The sequence below is a fragment of the Ceratotherium simum genome, chromosome 13, assembly GCF_057802395.1.
Source record: "Ceratotherium simum simum isolate JZ-2026a chromosome 13, ASM5780239v1, whole genome shotgun sequence".
In the NCBI taxonomy this organism is placed as follows: Eukaryota; Metazoa; Chordata; class Mammalia; order Perissodactyla; family Rhinocerotidae; genus Ceratotherium; species Ceratotherium simum.
Window position 1 is genome coordinate 11287255 of NC_141912.1, and position 12969 is coordinate 11300223.

The 12969-nt window shown below is 37.0% G+C and overlaps 1 protein-coding gene across 2 annotated transcripts in view; it reads left to right on the forward strand.

Annotated features, from left to right (window-relative positions):
* TMEM170B (transmembrane protein 170B) overlaps positions 1 to 12969 on the forward strand; it is a 46477-nt gene that overhangs the window by 13724 nt on the left and 19784 nt on the right. For both annotated transcript variants that reach the window (XM_087438005.1, XM_004432120.3), the window contains exon 2: positions 9585 to 9755. In XM_087438005.1, the coding sequence (XP_087294131.1) occupies positions 9585 to 9755 (171 nt within the window). The remainder of the gene's footprint in view (positions 1 to 9584; positions 9756 to 12969) is intronic.

Consider the following 12969-nt stretch of genomic DNA (forward strand, 5'->3'; position numbering starts at 1 on the left):
TTTTTTGTATGACTATAATATAAGATGCTTGAGGGCATACAAGTAATAACAATTGAAACTGTGTATAAAGCTCTGTTATAATTTCATAATAGATTCAGATTTTGAGATTTAATCCTATACTTTTATAATGGAGTAATCAATTATGAGGAAGAACTAATTGAATGGCATCTTTTAGGAGGATAGTGTTATGGCTTAAAAATAGAGCAATTGTTGAACTATTTTAAATAGCCTTAACCTGATTTCTTTAAAGCGAATGATATTCTGATTGTTTTAAATTAGAAATCTGCTTTCTAAGAATTTCCTTCTCTATTCGATGATGAGTACTGTAATTTACAATTTGAAATTATATAATTAGCTAGTAAAAGAGTAATTTAGTTTAAGTGGGTAATAAACAGTATTGCCGTAAGCTTTAAGAGAAGCAATATATAAAGCAGCCATTGAAGGTGTCATAATTAAATTTAAAAAATAGTGATTTTGCTTTCTTTTAAGAAGCAGAAGCAGACAACTATTAAATATCTACAATAGCTTTAACTTCTATGTTAAATGAGTATTTGTCATTTATTTGACAAGTAGACAAATACAGCAACTTATTTTTAAATCTTGTTAAATGTTAGAGTGATTAAAAATAAGAAAAAAATGTCTTTCATGTTTATCTTTATTTTAATCTCTTTTGTTGCTCATTTCTTCTTTGAGAGTTAGTTTCCATCTAGTATGATACTCCTGTCTGAAGAGCTTCCTTTCACATGTCTTGTAGGACACGTCTGCTGGCAGTTAATTCTCCTGGCTTTTTTCTCTATGAAAAAAGTCTTCATTTCACCTTCAGTTTTGAAAGATGCTTCTCCTGAATATAGATTTCTAGGTTTACGGTTTTTTTGCCTTTCAGTCCTTTAAAAATGTCACTCTGTTGTCTTCTGGTTTGATAGTTTCTGATGAGAAATTTGCTGTACTTTTTTTCTTTGTTCTTCTGTATGTAATATGTCTTTTTCTTCCCTGGCTATTTCAATATTTTCCCTTTATCTTTGATTTTCAGTCATTTCACTACTATGTATCTAGGTATGTGTGTGTGGTTTATTTTGGTTTTATTGTTGTTTTTGGTCCTACTGGGAGGTCTTGCTTGGGATTCTCTGAGAGTCTTAGATTTGTGGTTTGACATCTTTAATTATTTTTAGAAGCTTTTCAGCCACTATCTCTTCAAATATTGCTCTTGGATGGTTTCTCTTTTTCCTCCTCTTCTACATCCTCCTTTTTTTCTACTCTTTTTTCCTCTTATTTTTCAGTTCAAATAATCTCTATTGGTCCATATTTAAAGTTTACTGATTCTTTGCTTAAATGTGTCAAGTCTACTGGTGAGCCCATTGAAGGAATTCTTCATCTCTGATATGCTTTTTTTGTTGTTCTTGATTTTTGTTTTTTTAATTTCTAGCATTTCCATTTGACTTTTTCTTGGCGTTACCATCTCTCTGCTGAAATTCCTCATCTCTTCATGTGAATTGTCCACCCTTTCCATGAGGGTCTTTAACATGTTATTTATAGCTATTTTACTTGGTGTTAGGCTCCTGTGGGGGCAGGGAGATTTCTCTGCTGTCCTGGTCCAGTTTTAGTCTTAGTCAAGCTCTGTGTCCTAGGGTCTCAGGGGTGGGGCTGTCAGCATTCTTGCCTTTGTGGTCGCCACACTCACCCTAGTATCTGTGATTGGTCTCGAGTAGGAGTTTCCTATCCTTCCCTCGGCAGTAACTGACTCTGCTTAGAATGGGATCATAGGTCCTGGATGGTTTTCTGCCCCTCCTCCAGGAGAGGTTTTTTTTCTTCTACCCTTCCCTAAGCTAGAGCTGCAGTGGGTCTTTGCCTGTCCCTGAGGGTGACAGGACTTTTTGCCCTCCCCCAATGGCTTAAGGCTTTTGCTTTGAATAGCAGAAGTATTCCAAGAAACAGACAAGGTTATCTTTGTTTCTCCTAGCAGCTGTTGATCACTTCCTAGAGCCCTCCATACATCACCAGTGGTGGCTGTCTCTAGTATCCCATCTAGGACCCCGTCTTTCTTGGGAGCACCCAGTAGAGATCTGTGGAAAAGAGCTTGGAAGTGAGTGTGCATTTTCCTTGTGTTGGTTACTTCAGGCTGACACGTTAACCCACACTTGGCCTTTAACAGTGTGTTAAAATTGTAGCTGATTTCTTCTTACTCACTTGTGTGGTGCCCACTTCTTGCTCCTGTGCTTTGCCACAGGTGACACAGTTTGTATGTCCCCTCTCTCCTTGGAGGGGGCTTGGGCCTTAATTTCTCATTGGACTTTTGAAATATTGTGATAGTCTCTCATCTCCTTCCACTCCTACTTTCCCATATCTGCTAGGGCAATTAATCTTTTAAAAAGGTAGATCTGATTGTATCGCTTCCTTATTTACAGTCTTTCATTGGCTCCCCATAACCTTCAGTCTTCACTATCAAGTCCACTTCTTTAGGGTCTCTAAGCAACACCCTCCCCAGCTCCCACCCCCTCCTCCCCACCAGCACTACTCTGGCTCCAGTACACCTCTGTAATCTACATCCTCATCTTTCCATATTTCTTGGTTTTAGCCAAACCAGAGTTTTTTCAATGTCATATTCTCCGTTGTACATAATTCCATGATTTGATCATTACGTTTTAGAGCAGTTGTTTCTTATTCTTAGCTGTGCATGAGAATCACCTGGGGAACTTTAAAAAATTCTGATGCCCAATTAAATCAGAATTTCTGGGGGTGGTGTTTTCTTTAGGCTGTCCCAAGTGACGCCAACATACAGCCACAGCTGAGAACCGTTGCCTTAGAGTGTCCCACTCCCCATTTCTCACCCTCATTCCATCTCTAATATGTTTATTGTTTGGTTAACTTCTCTTTTTTTTTTGGAAGTTCTTTTTTGTTTTCCCCCTATTTTTTTTTTGTTTCAATCTAATGGTTTGGTTTTTTTTTTAAGATTTTAGCAATACTTTTATTTTTATTTTTTATTTTTTTTTAATTTTTTGTTTATTGCAGTAACATTGGTTTATAACATTGTAAAACTTTCAGGTGTACATCATTGTACTTCTATTTCTGCATAGATTACATCATGTTCACGACCCAAATACTAATTACAACCCATCACCACACACATGTACCGAATTATCCCTTTCACCCTCCTCCCTCCCCCCTTCCCCTCTGGTAACCACCAATCCAATCTGTGTCTCTGTGTGTTTGTTTATTGTTGTTTTTATCTACTACTTAATGAAGGAAATCATACAGTATTTGACCTTCTCCCTCTGGCTTATTTCACTTTGCATAATACCTTCAATGTCCATCCATGTTGTCACAAATGCCTGGATTTCATCGTTTCTTATGGCTGAGTAGTAGTCCATTGTGTGCATATACCACATCTTCTTTATCCATTCATCCCTTGATGGGCACTTAGGTTGCTTCCAAGTCTTGGCTATTGTGAATAATGCTGCAATGAACACAGGGGTGCATGTATCTTACGCATTGGCGTTTTCAATTTCTTTGGATAAATACCCAACAGTGGAATAGTTGGATCATATGGTAGTTCTATCCTTGATTTTTTGAGGAATCTCCATACTGTTTTCCATAGTGGCTGCACCAATTTGCACTCCCACCAGCAGTGTATGAGAGTTCCCTTCTCTCCACATCCTCTCCAACACATGTTGTTTCCTGTCTTGTTAATTATAGCCATTCTGATGGGCGAGAGGCGATATCTCATTGTAGTTTTGATTTGCATTTCCCTGATAGTTAATGATTTTGAACATCTTTTCATGTGTCTGTTGGCCACCTGTATATCTTCTTTGGAGTAATGTCTGTTCAGGTCTTTTGCCCATTTTTTAATTGGCTTGTTAGTTTTTTTGTTGTTGAGATGCATGAGTTCTTTATATATTTTGGAGATTAAAGTTAACTCCTCTTTATTTTTTAAAATTCAGGTGTTGCAGGTGTTGCTGAATATATTGGGATCTTTCTTGACATTCCTCCCCCACAGCATCAGCTGTGTACTGTGCTCTGAAGGACTTGGGGTATTAGAATATATGACATTGAGTTATCACTACTTAAACACCCAAAGTGTCAGCTCTTGATATATATGAAAGTACTGTGACTGTAATTTTCAGGGGGGTGTGGGACAGCCCAGCCCCTGGGACATTATGTCAAAATCATCTAGACCCGGAGTCAGCAACTTTTTCAGTAAAGGGCCAGTACTCAGCATACTCAACATATAGTAACTACAGTAAATATTTTTGGCTTTGCAGGTCATATGGTCTCTGTCACGACTACTCAGCTCTGCTGTTGTAGCACGGAATTAGCCATAGACAATATGAATGAGCACATCTGTTCCAATAAAACTTTATGGACATTGAAATTTGAATTTTGTGTAATTTCTATGTGTCATGAAATATTGTTCTTTTTTTTTTTTTTTTTTTAGTCATTTCAAAATGTAAAAACAATTTTTAGCTTACAGACTGTACAGAAACAGGTGCTGGGTTAGATATGGCTCATGGGCCATACTTTGCTAACCCTTGATCTAGGGGACTTTTTCAAATTGTAGATATGTCATTTCCCTGAGAGTCTAATAAGCCCCATATGTGAGACATATCCCCAAACTGAGAAGTCACAGATGTTGGAAACTAAGAGCTAGTTCCATACCTTGGATTTGCTGGAATGAATAAAAGCTTAAATATTGAGATAACCTAATTTGAACACAGATTATTTAAACATATAATATGGACCATTTCTGTAAAGAAGGTAGAAAATTATGAACAGCCCCAAAACATAGTCTTACTGGTCTGGTATTTTCAGCTTGAGGCTTAGGGGATGAGTACATAGTGAGTGTTCGGTATCTACTTGCTAATGATTTTATTAGAAGGGTTAGATACACTATAGAGGATCAAAGACTATAGCATTTGTCTAATGAGATAGGTTCCTTGTTTTTATGACTTGCATTTTTTAATAAATACCTCTTATTTAACTTTAGCCTAGAATAGTGATTTTTGTCTCTATTGCATGCCATGATTATTTGGTAGACTTGATTAAAAAAGTAGTTGTTTAGGTCCCACCTGCAGAGATTGTTTTAGACGCTCTATGGGTAATTCTCGTCAGCAGCCTCAGTTGAGAACCATTGGCTTTGATGAATTGTAGAATGAAAAACTATTTTTAAAGACAGTATATTTGTAGTAAAAATTTCTAAAAAGTATTTCAGGCGGGTTGTTAAAAAATAAGCAAACTATGTAAAGAATATGTAAAATCAGGCATCTTCTATCTTAGCTTTAAAAGACAGCCATTGTTCTTCTGTTTATGTATTTCTGTACATGTGTAACATATAATTTTTTAAACAAATAAGATCAAACAATAATATACCATTCTTTCACTTGATTTTACTCAGTTATATATTCTAGACATCTAGAAAAATTCATTTTTCATAAATAATTTTGTCCAAGGATTAAAAACAAAAGCACAGAAGATAATTTTTGAGTGACTTGGCAACCAGTGCTGATGAGAGATACAGATTGGGAGCAGGGCTATTTCTAGTATTGTTTGGAGGCTGGAACAAATCACAACTCTCCTGCCTCTTATCCCACTAAAAGGTAAACAGACACACTGCAAAAATCCAGGCAAAACCGGTATAAGATGAAGATTATGGGCAGCCTTGAATAGGGAAAATTAACAGAAGGGCTTTAGGAGATGTCCCGAGGAAGAAGGGATCTCTCCTTCCAGTGAATTAAGGTGATTGCCTGGAGGGCATGCTTCAGAGTTTCTGTTTTGTGCCTTGTATTTTTAAAATTTTGGTTTGTATTTTGCACTAGCAAAGTCTCCCTCTGGCTTCCTCCTTTCGTTGTTGCTCAATTGTTAGAAGCTTGGATTAGATGGGGTATGATGGAAAGAAAAAACTGTACGCCTCTGGCTGGTCATGTTAGTTGTACGGCCTAGAGTGTTTAAGAAAAGGTGGTGATGTTCCCCTCCTGTCCTCTTGGTACCTGTTTTTTCTCTAGGGCTCTTGGGCATAAGTTCTTGCTCTTCTCTTAGGATCCTGCTGTTCTCTTCACCTGAACTGAGCCAGTAGGTGTCCTGTGTTTGCCAGTGAGCAGGACCTCAGACAGGCTTGTTTGTCCGGAGTAGATCAAGATTTTTAGAGGCCCTGTTCACCGACAGGCTTGTGTTGATCCATCAGGTAATTCGAAATAATGGTGATAACGTGAAACCTACGTGAATTGTAGATATTCTCAGCAGAGTTCAGTTTTTTCCATGGTAAGTAGTATGATTTTAAAAAAGAGAAAGAAACATAAAAACAAATTTGAGTTTAGGTAGTTTCTCTGTGCTCAGTCTGCTTAAGGGATAATCCTGGATTGGTCATTAGAAGACTATTTGAGATTCTATTTTAGTTGTATAATTCTTTGATATTGTGAGCTTTATAAAACATTAAACTTAAAATTTACTTTTCCTGTTTATTAGATAAATTTATTGTTGAGGTCAATAGCTATACAGTCAGTAGGCAAACATTACTTATAATGTCAATCCTTCCTTCATAGTGTTAAGTATAGTAGAGAAACTTTTCACTCTTCTTGCATTCCAAGGACAACAAAGAAAAGTGCTTTCTGGGGGTAGATCTGATAAGCTGTCAGAAGTGGGCTTGGGATGCAAAGCACATTATTGACTTTTCTCATTAGGAGTGTGTCTTCGTTGCAGGGCTTTTCCTTGTCTCAGAGCTCCCTTCATGAAAATGTCCCCCCGTACATTATTACTCCCTTCTGTTCTCAGTATTAGGTTCACTTTGGAAAATTCTGTCTTTCAAAATATAAATATTTCTGAGCAAGTTAAGCCTTTTTGTCTTTAATGCATTTATTATAAATTGAAGCCATTTGTTTGGGAGTGACAGCAGGAAAGCACTATTTCCCTGAAAGCTGGAAGAGAAAAACCTCTAAAAGGCAAGCTTTGTCTGTTTTCTTAATCACCAGCATCTCTCTCTTATGCCATTGAGAAGCATGCATGGCACTTCAACACATGATGGAAAATATGTCAGATATCTCTTCCTTGACATGATTTCAAATTATCTGAGTCCTTTCTGAGTGTCAATTCTTAAGAATTTGGCAGGGTGAAACTGATTTCTTAAAAACTCTTTTTGTGTATTTCCCCACTTCCTTTTTTTTTTTTAATTAAACTTTTTATTTTAAGAGAATTGTGGATTCACATGCAGTTGTAAGAAATAATGCAGAGAGAGCCCATGTACCCCTTACCCAGTTTACCCAGTGGGAACATCTTGGAAAGCTACAGTATAATATCAAAACCAGGATATTAACATTGATACGATCTACCAAGCATATTCAGATTTTACTGGTATTACTTGTGTAGTTGTGCTTATTCCTGTGTGTGTGTGTGTGTGTTTAGTTCTATACAATTTTATCACTTGTATACGTGTCCAACACCACGGTCAAAATACAGAACCGTTCTGTTGCCACAAGGATCTTAGTGTTACCCTTTTATAACCACACTTTCCTTCCTTTCGTAAGGGAGTTTTTTGTTTTGTTTTTAAATGCCTGGTCATTTATGGTCTTGACTTAAAATAATTATCTTTTAAATTTATATCTATACTTTTCAAACATTTTATTTAATTTTTTTTAATGTGAAAAAACACGTAACATAACATTTACCACCTTAACCATTTTTTTCAGTGTACAGTTCAGTAGTGTTAAGTGTATTCACATTATTGTGCAACTGATCTCCACATCTTTTTCCTCTTGCAAAACTGAAGCTCTGTACCCATTAAACAACAACTCCTCATTTCCCTCTCCCCCAACCCCCTGGCAACCACCATTCTATTTTTTGTTTCTATGAATTTGACTGTTCTGGGTACCTCATAGAAGTGGAATCATACAGTATTTGTTCTTTTGTGACTGGCTTATTTCACTTAGCATAATGTCCTCAAGGTTCATCCATGTTGTAGCATGTGTCAGAATTTCCTTCCTTTTTAAAGCTGGATAATATTCCGTTGTATGTATATACCATATTTTGTTTATTCATTCATCCGTTGATGGCCACTTGAATTGCTTCTACCTGTTGGCTATTGTGAATAATGCTGCTATGAACATGGGTGTGCAAATATCTGTCCGTGATCCTGCTTTTAATTCTTTTGGATATGTACCCAGAAGTGAAATTGCTGAGTCATGTGGTAATTCTTTTTTTAATTTTTTGAGGAGCTGCCATACTGTTTTCCATAGCAGCTGTACCATTTTACATTCCCATCAACAGTGTATGTCTGTACTTTAGTGATGTTTTGATAACTAAGTTTTAATTCATCCATTTTTATTCTATGTCATGACTATTTTATTGACCTTCCTTTTACACTTGATATTGAATATTAGCACAAATATCAGATGAGATATTTTGCATTATAGAATTTTTGCATACCAAGGGTGATCCTCAAGGTGACATCTAACCATTTTGGAGTCAGCTCTTTCAGCTATAAGTAACAGAAACCTTACTTGAACTAGTTTAAATAAAAAGAGGGATTTTTATTACGAGGAAACTGGGAAGTTACATTGAATCTGAGGGTAGAAACGTGTTGGGTCTTAGAAATCACTGGAATAAGGGACTCGGTTGTCTCTTGCCTTTGATGGGTCTATTTTTCTTTCATCCTCTATTGTGGCTTTTGTCATGGGATGATGAAGTAGCTGTTCACAAATCCTGCCTTTCGGCTTCAGCTCCCCAAAGACTGAGGTGTTCAGTTGATCCCAATCCAGAACTCTCAGAGAAGGGAATGGTTGGCCCAGCTTGGATCAATTGCCTGCCCTGATGGGCCTCACCACAAGCGAGGTCAGGGAGCTGGAGTCACTGCAAGGACCTGGCGGTATCCACTGGAGCTGTGTGGATTGACCAGGAGGCAGCGGGCAGCCAGACAGAAAGGGAATGAATGCTAGAGAGACAGAATGAAAGGTGTGCTCGTCAACTGTCTGTAAACTAAACTTCAGTGAACGGTAATTGAGGATGCATTGAAGGGAGAATAATGGAGCTTGAAAAGTTCTGGGTAAGGACTATTAAAAAGACCTGAGGCAACGAATTAAAAAAATTCTAACTGATTCTTTAGTATATAAAGTTGAGAGCCAAGAGAGGAGTTGCCTGAAATTCTTAAAATCATAAAAGATAAAATCATTGACTGATTTTTGGAATGATTTGAATTAAGGCGTAGTTTTTAAAAATGTCTTAACACTGTTATTTAGTGTAGAAAATAGGAAATTATATATCAAATAACAACATATAATTTAATCTAAGAAGTTTGCAAATATATTAGGGGTTTATTAGGCAATTTGATGGATTTTAGCTCTATGACAGAGACATTTAGAAAATCAGAAATTAGAGTATGGCCTTAACCTTCTGAAGTCATGGGATTATTTTCCCCATCGAGCTTTAGTGATGACGATAATCATTAAAATTTATTTAGTACTACTATGTGTTAGGTGCTATACTAGCATTTCTGTATCTGTTATCTCATTTAGCCTTCTCCTAAACCCTAGATGCTCACTATTTGTTAAACTGAATTTTCTAAGATGTTGTCAACAGGATTATTAACACTTTGCTTTTCCTTTCAGAGATGTGGTACTGGATCTTTCTATGGGCTCTCTTCTCCTCTCTGTTTGTCCATGGTGCTGCAGGAGTGTTGATGTTTGTGATGCTGCAGAGGCATAGGCAGGGGAGAGTCATCTCTATCATTGCAGTCAGCATCGGATTTCTGGCTTCTATCACTGGAGCAATGATTACTAGTAAGTTGATTTTGTTTTGTTTAGGGATATAATTTTATATGCACTTACGATTTTGGTAACTTTCTTCTTACTGTGAATGTAACATTCATGTAATCTTTCATGTAGAATGTTTTTCAGCACTAATCACACTTCACCTAGAAGGTAAAGGTGAGTTCATTTATTCATTAAACAGATAGTTTTTGTACTTCTATGTGAAGACTCATCATGCAAGGTTTTGTGGGAAATAGAAAAACCTTATAAAAATTGACAAGGGACAAAGCAATTCATGGAAAATTTATCTTATAATGGGTGTTGTTCTGCTTTTAAAGGAGCTCACTATCTAGAAAAGGAGGGAGGGAGGCACACAAATATGACAGCAATAATTATCATTAAAAAAAGTGAAAATATAGCCCTTAGGTCCTCTATGTCATCTGCATGTGACTGCAAAATAAAATCACACTTACTTATACACAAATTATTGTGACACAAGTCTCCCCTGGCCTACTAGAAATTAGCCGTTTCAGAGTGTCCTCTAGCTTTTTGCAAGTTTTCTACTGTGCTGCCTCATGTGCATTTCGTGCAAGTCCTCAGGTTCATTCCCTCTGGCGTTCTCCTCTTAACACTACACCTGGGTCTCACCTCCAGCCTTGGGTTCAAAGAGTTAGTTGTGGATTCTGCTCTGCTAGTGGAGCTAGAACTTAGATGCATCCTGTTGAGACTGGAGGGTGTGCCACAGCCGCTTCCTTCATATGATTCTCCCAGAAACTGGCTGCTTCTCTGTGCTGCTCTTGATTCTGTTACTGCCAATGAATAATAGAGGCTTATGTTGCTGTTCACTTTTGCCCTACTTCCATAGGTCTGGGGCAGCTCACTGTTACCACTGGATCTCTTTTGGGACTCTCCAAGAAGGACTTCTTCCCTTCTAGCTTGTTCTTAGCCCAAGAGATGAGAGGAAGTCCTTTTTGTCTATAGTTCAAAGGCCTCCCTCCTTTTGTATTCCACAGTCACCTTTTCCCAGAGTGACTGATACACCTTGCCTTTAGAGGAAAGCCCTGCTCCCACGTCTCTGGGTGTGTCCTGTGGCACTAATAAGACAATCAAAGAATAGTTGTGGGAAGTAGTGGGTAGTCCATTTTTGCATCCTTTCTTCGTTTACTCTTTAGTTTTTCTGTGTTATCTTGTATTAGGTTTTTGTTGTTGCTGCATTCAACCTGTAACTTTATCTTATGGTACCTCATCTGTTTTGCCATAGATAGGGTTTAAAATAAGTACTCAAGTTTAGCTGAAGCACGGGGTACACATAGTGAAGTAGTAGGAGATTCAGCTGGAAAGACAGAATGGAGCCAGACCCTAGAGGATCTTGGGAGGTCAGCTGGAAAGTTTGGACTTTTATTCTGCAGGCCATGGAAAACAAGTAGATATTTTTGAATGAGGTTGGCAAAGGGCAACGCAGTTCTAAGGGAAAATTTGTTTTAATAGCTGAATATAGAATATATATTTGAAGAACCGAGAAAAAAATTCTGCAAGAGCAGGGGCCTTATCTGTCTTCATCATTGCTGTATCCCCAACAAAGAAACAGGACCTGAAACATAATAGATACTCAAAAAATACCGCTTGGATGGATGGATGTAGTGAGGAAGAGCAGAGGAAAAGAAGGAAGAAAGGGGAGAGGGAATAAGGGAGAAAAAAGGGGAAGGAAGAGTAATTAAGAGGCGTTAACTGTAATCTGAACTTGAGGCTGGGCTCTGAACTGCAGTAGTGGCGGTGAGTTGGAAAGAAGGAGCTGATGTAAGGACTATGGCAAAGGGAAAAAATCCAAATTAGTTACTGTTCACTGTCATGGCACACAAAGAGATGTGAAAGGACTGCCAGTGTTTTTGATGTGGGCTGCTGTTGTAATTGTGGAACCATGAAGAGAGGAGGAAGGAAACAGGAACAGCTTGTTCAGAAGTTGTAAGTAGTATGTGTGTATGTGTAGTTATTGCCGTGATTATTGTCAGACTTTAAAGAGAGCATGAGAAATGTCGTTCTGCTTCCATTTGCCTCTAGTGATGTGTATGTGTATACTACCTACTTTCAATTCAGTACAGAGCCAGTGGTTTTAGAAACTGCAAGGTTATATTTTAAAATCCTTAAAAATATAAGTCTGACATAATTTCAAGTGAAACTTCGTATCCAGGTTAGCAATAAAACATTTAATTTTCTTCTGGCTGGTTTTCTGACCTGCAAACACTTGAATTAAGAAAACTAGCCAATGTGAATATTTACCTATCTTTGTTTTCTTAATGCAGTTTGTGAGTGCCAGCACATTCATAGCTGAATATTCAATTCAGCAAACAATTACTGAATATCTATATTGAATAAGATACTAACTGAATATAGATACGTGTCTATTATATTTTGCTACTTCTTAAATTTTGTTTCCAGAGTGGAGTGATTTTTCATTTTAGTTAGTATTGATAATTAATACCAGAATTGGGAGAAACTAGGTTTCTATATAATATCAAGGAATGGCATTATATAGCTGTCTAATTTTAGCAAGTCTGAGGGTATAAAGTGACATCTCTATGTTAGTTTAATCTGCATTTCTCTGATTACTAATGAGTTTGAGCATCTCTTCCTATGCTTATATATTTAGATTTTTTTCCCTGCAAATTGCTTCTTTAAATTCTGTGCTTAGTTTTCTTTTGAGCTTCTTGTTTCCTTATTAAATTATAGCTGATTCTTATATATTAGAGATATTGGTCTCTTTTTGGTTTTGGACTTTGCAAATAACTTCTCAGTCTTTTGTCAGTTACCTTCATCCATGATATTATTTATTTAGCAGAAATCCTTAATTTCTATGTAATAAGCTTAAAGAGTTTTTTGCCTTATGGTTTATAATTTAGAGTTTTATTTAAGAAGTTCTCCCCCATACCAAGGTCAAAAGAGATTCTGATATATTTTCTTCTGTTAATTTTGTAGTTTTACCTTTTATATTAAGGTCTTTAATTCATGTAGAGCAGGAGTCAGCAAACATTTTCTTAAAGGGACAGATAGTAAATATTTTAAACTTTGCAGGGCGGATGGTCTCTATCACAACTATTCAACGCTGCCATTGGAACATAAAAGCAGCCATGGGCATATGTAAATGAATAGGCATGGCTTTTCCCAATAAAACTTTATTTACAAAAACGGGTGTCTGGTATTCAGGTCATAATCTGCCCCCTGGTCTAGAGTTTATCTTTGTATTTGG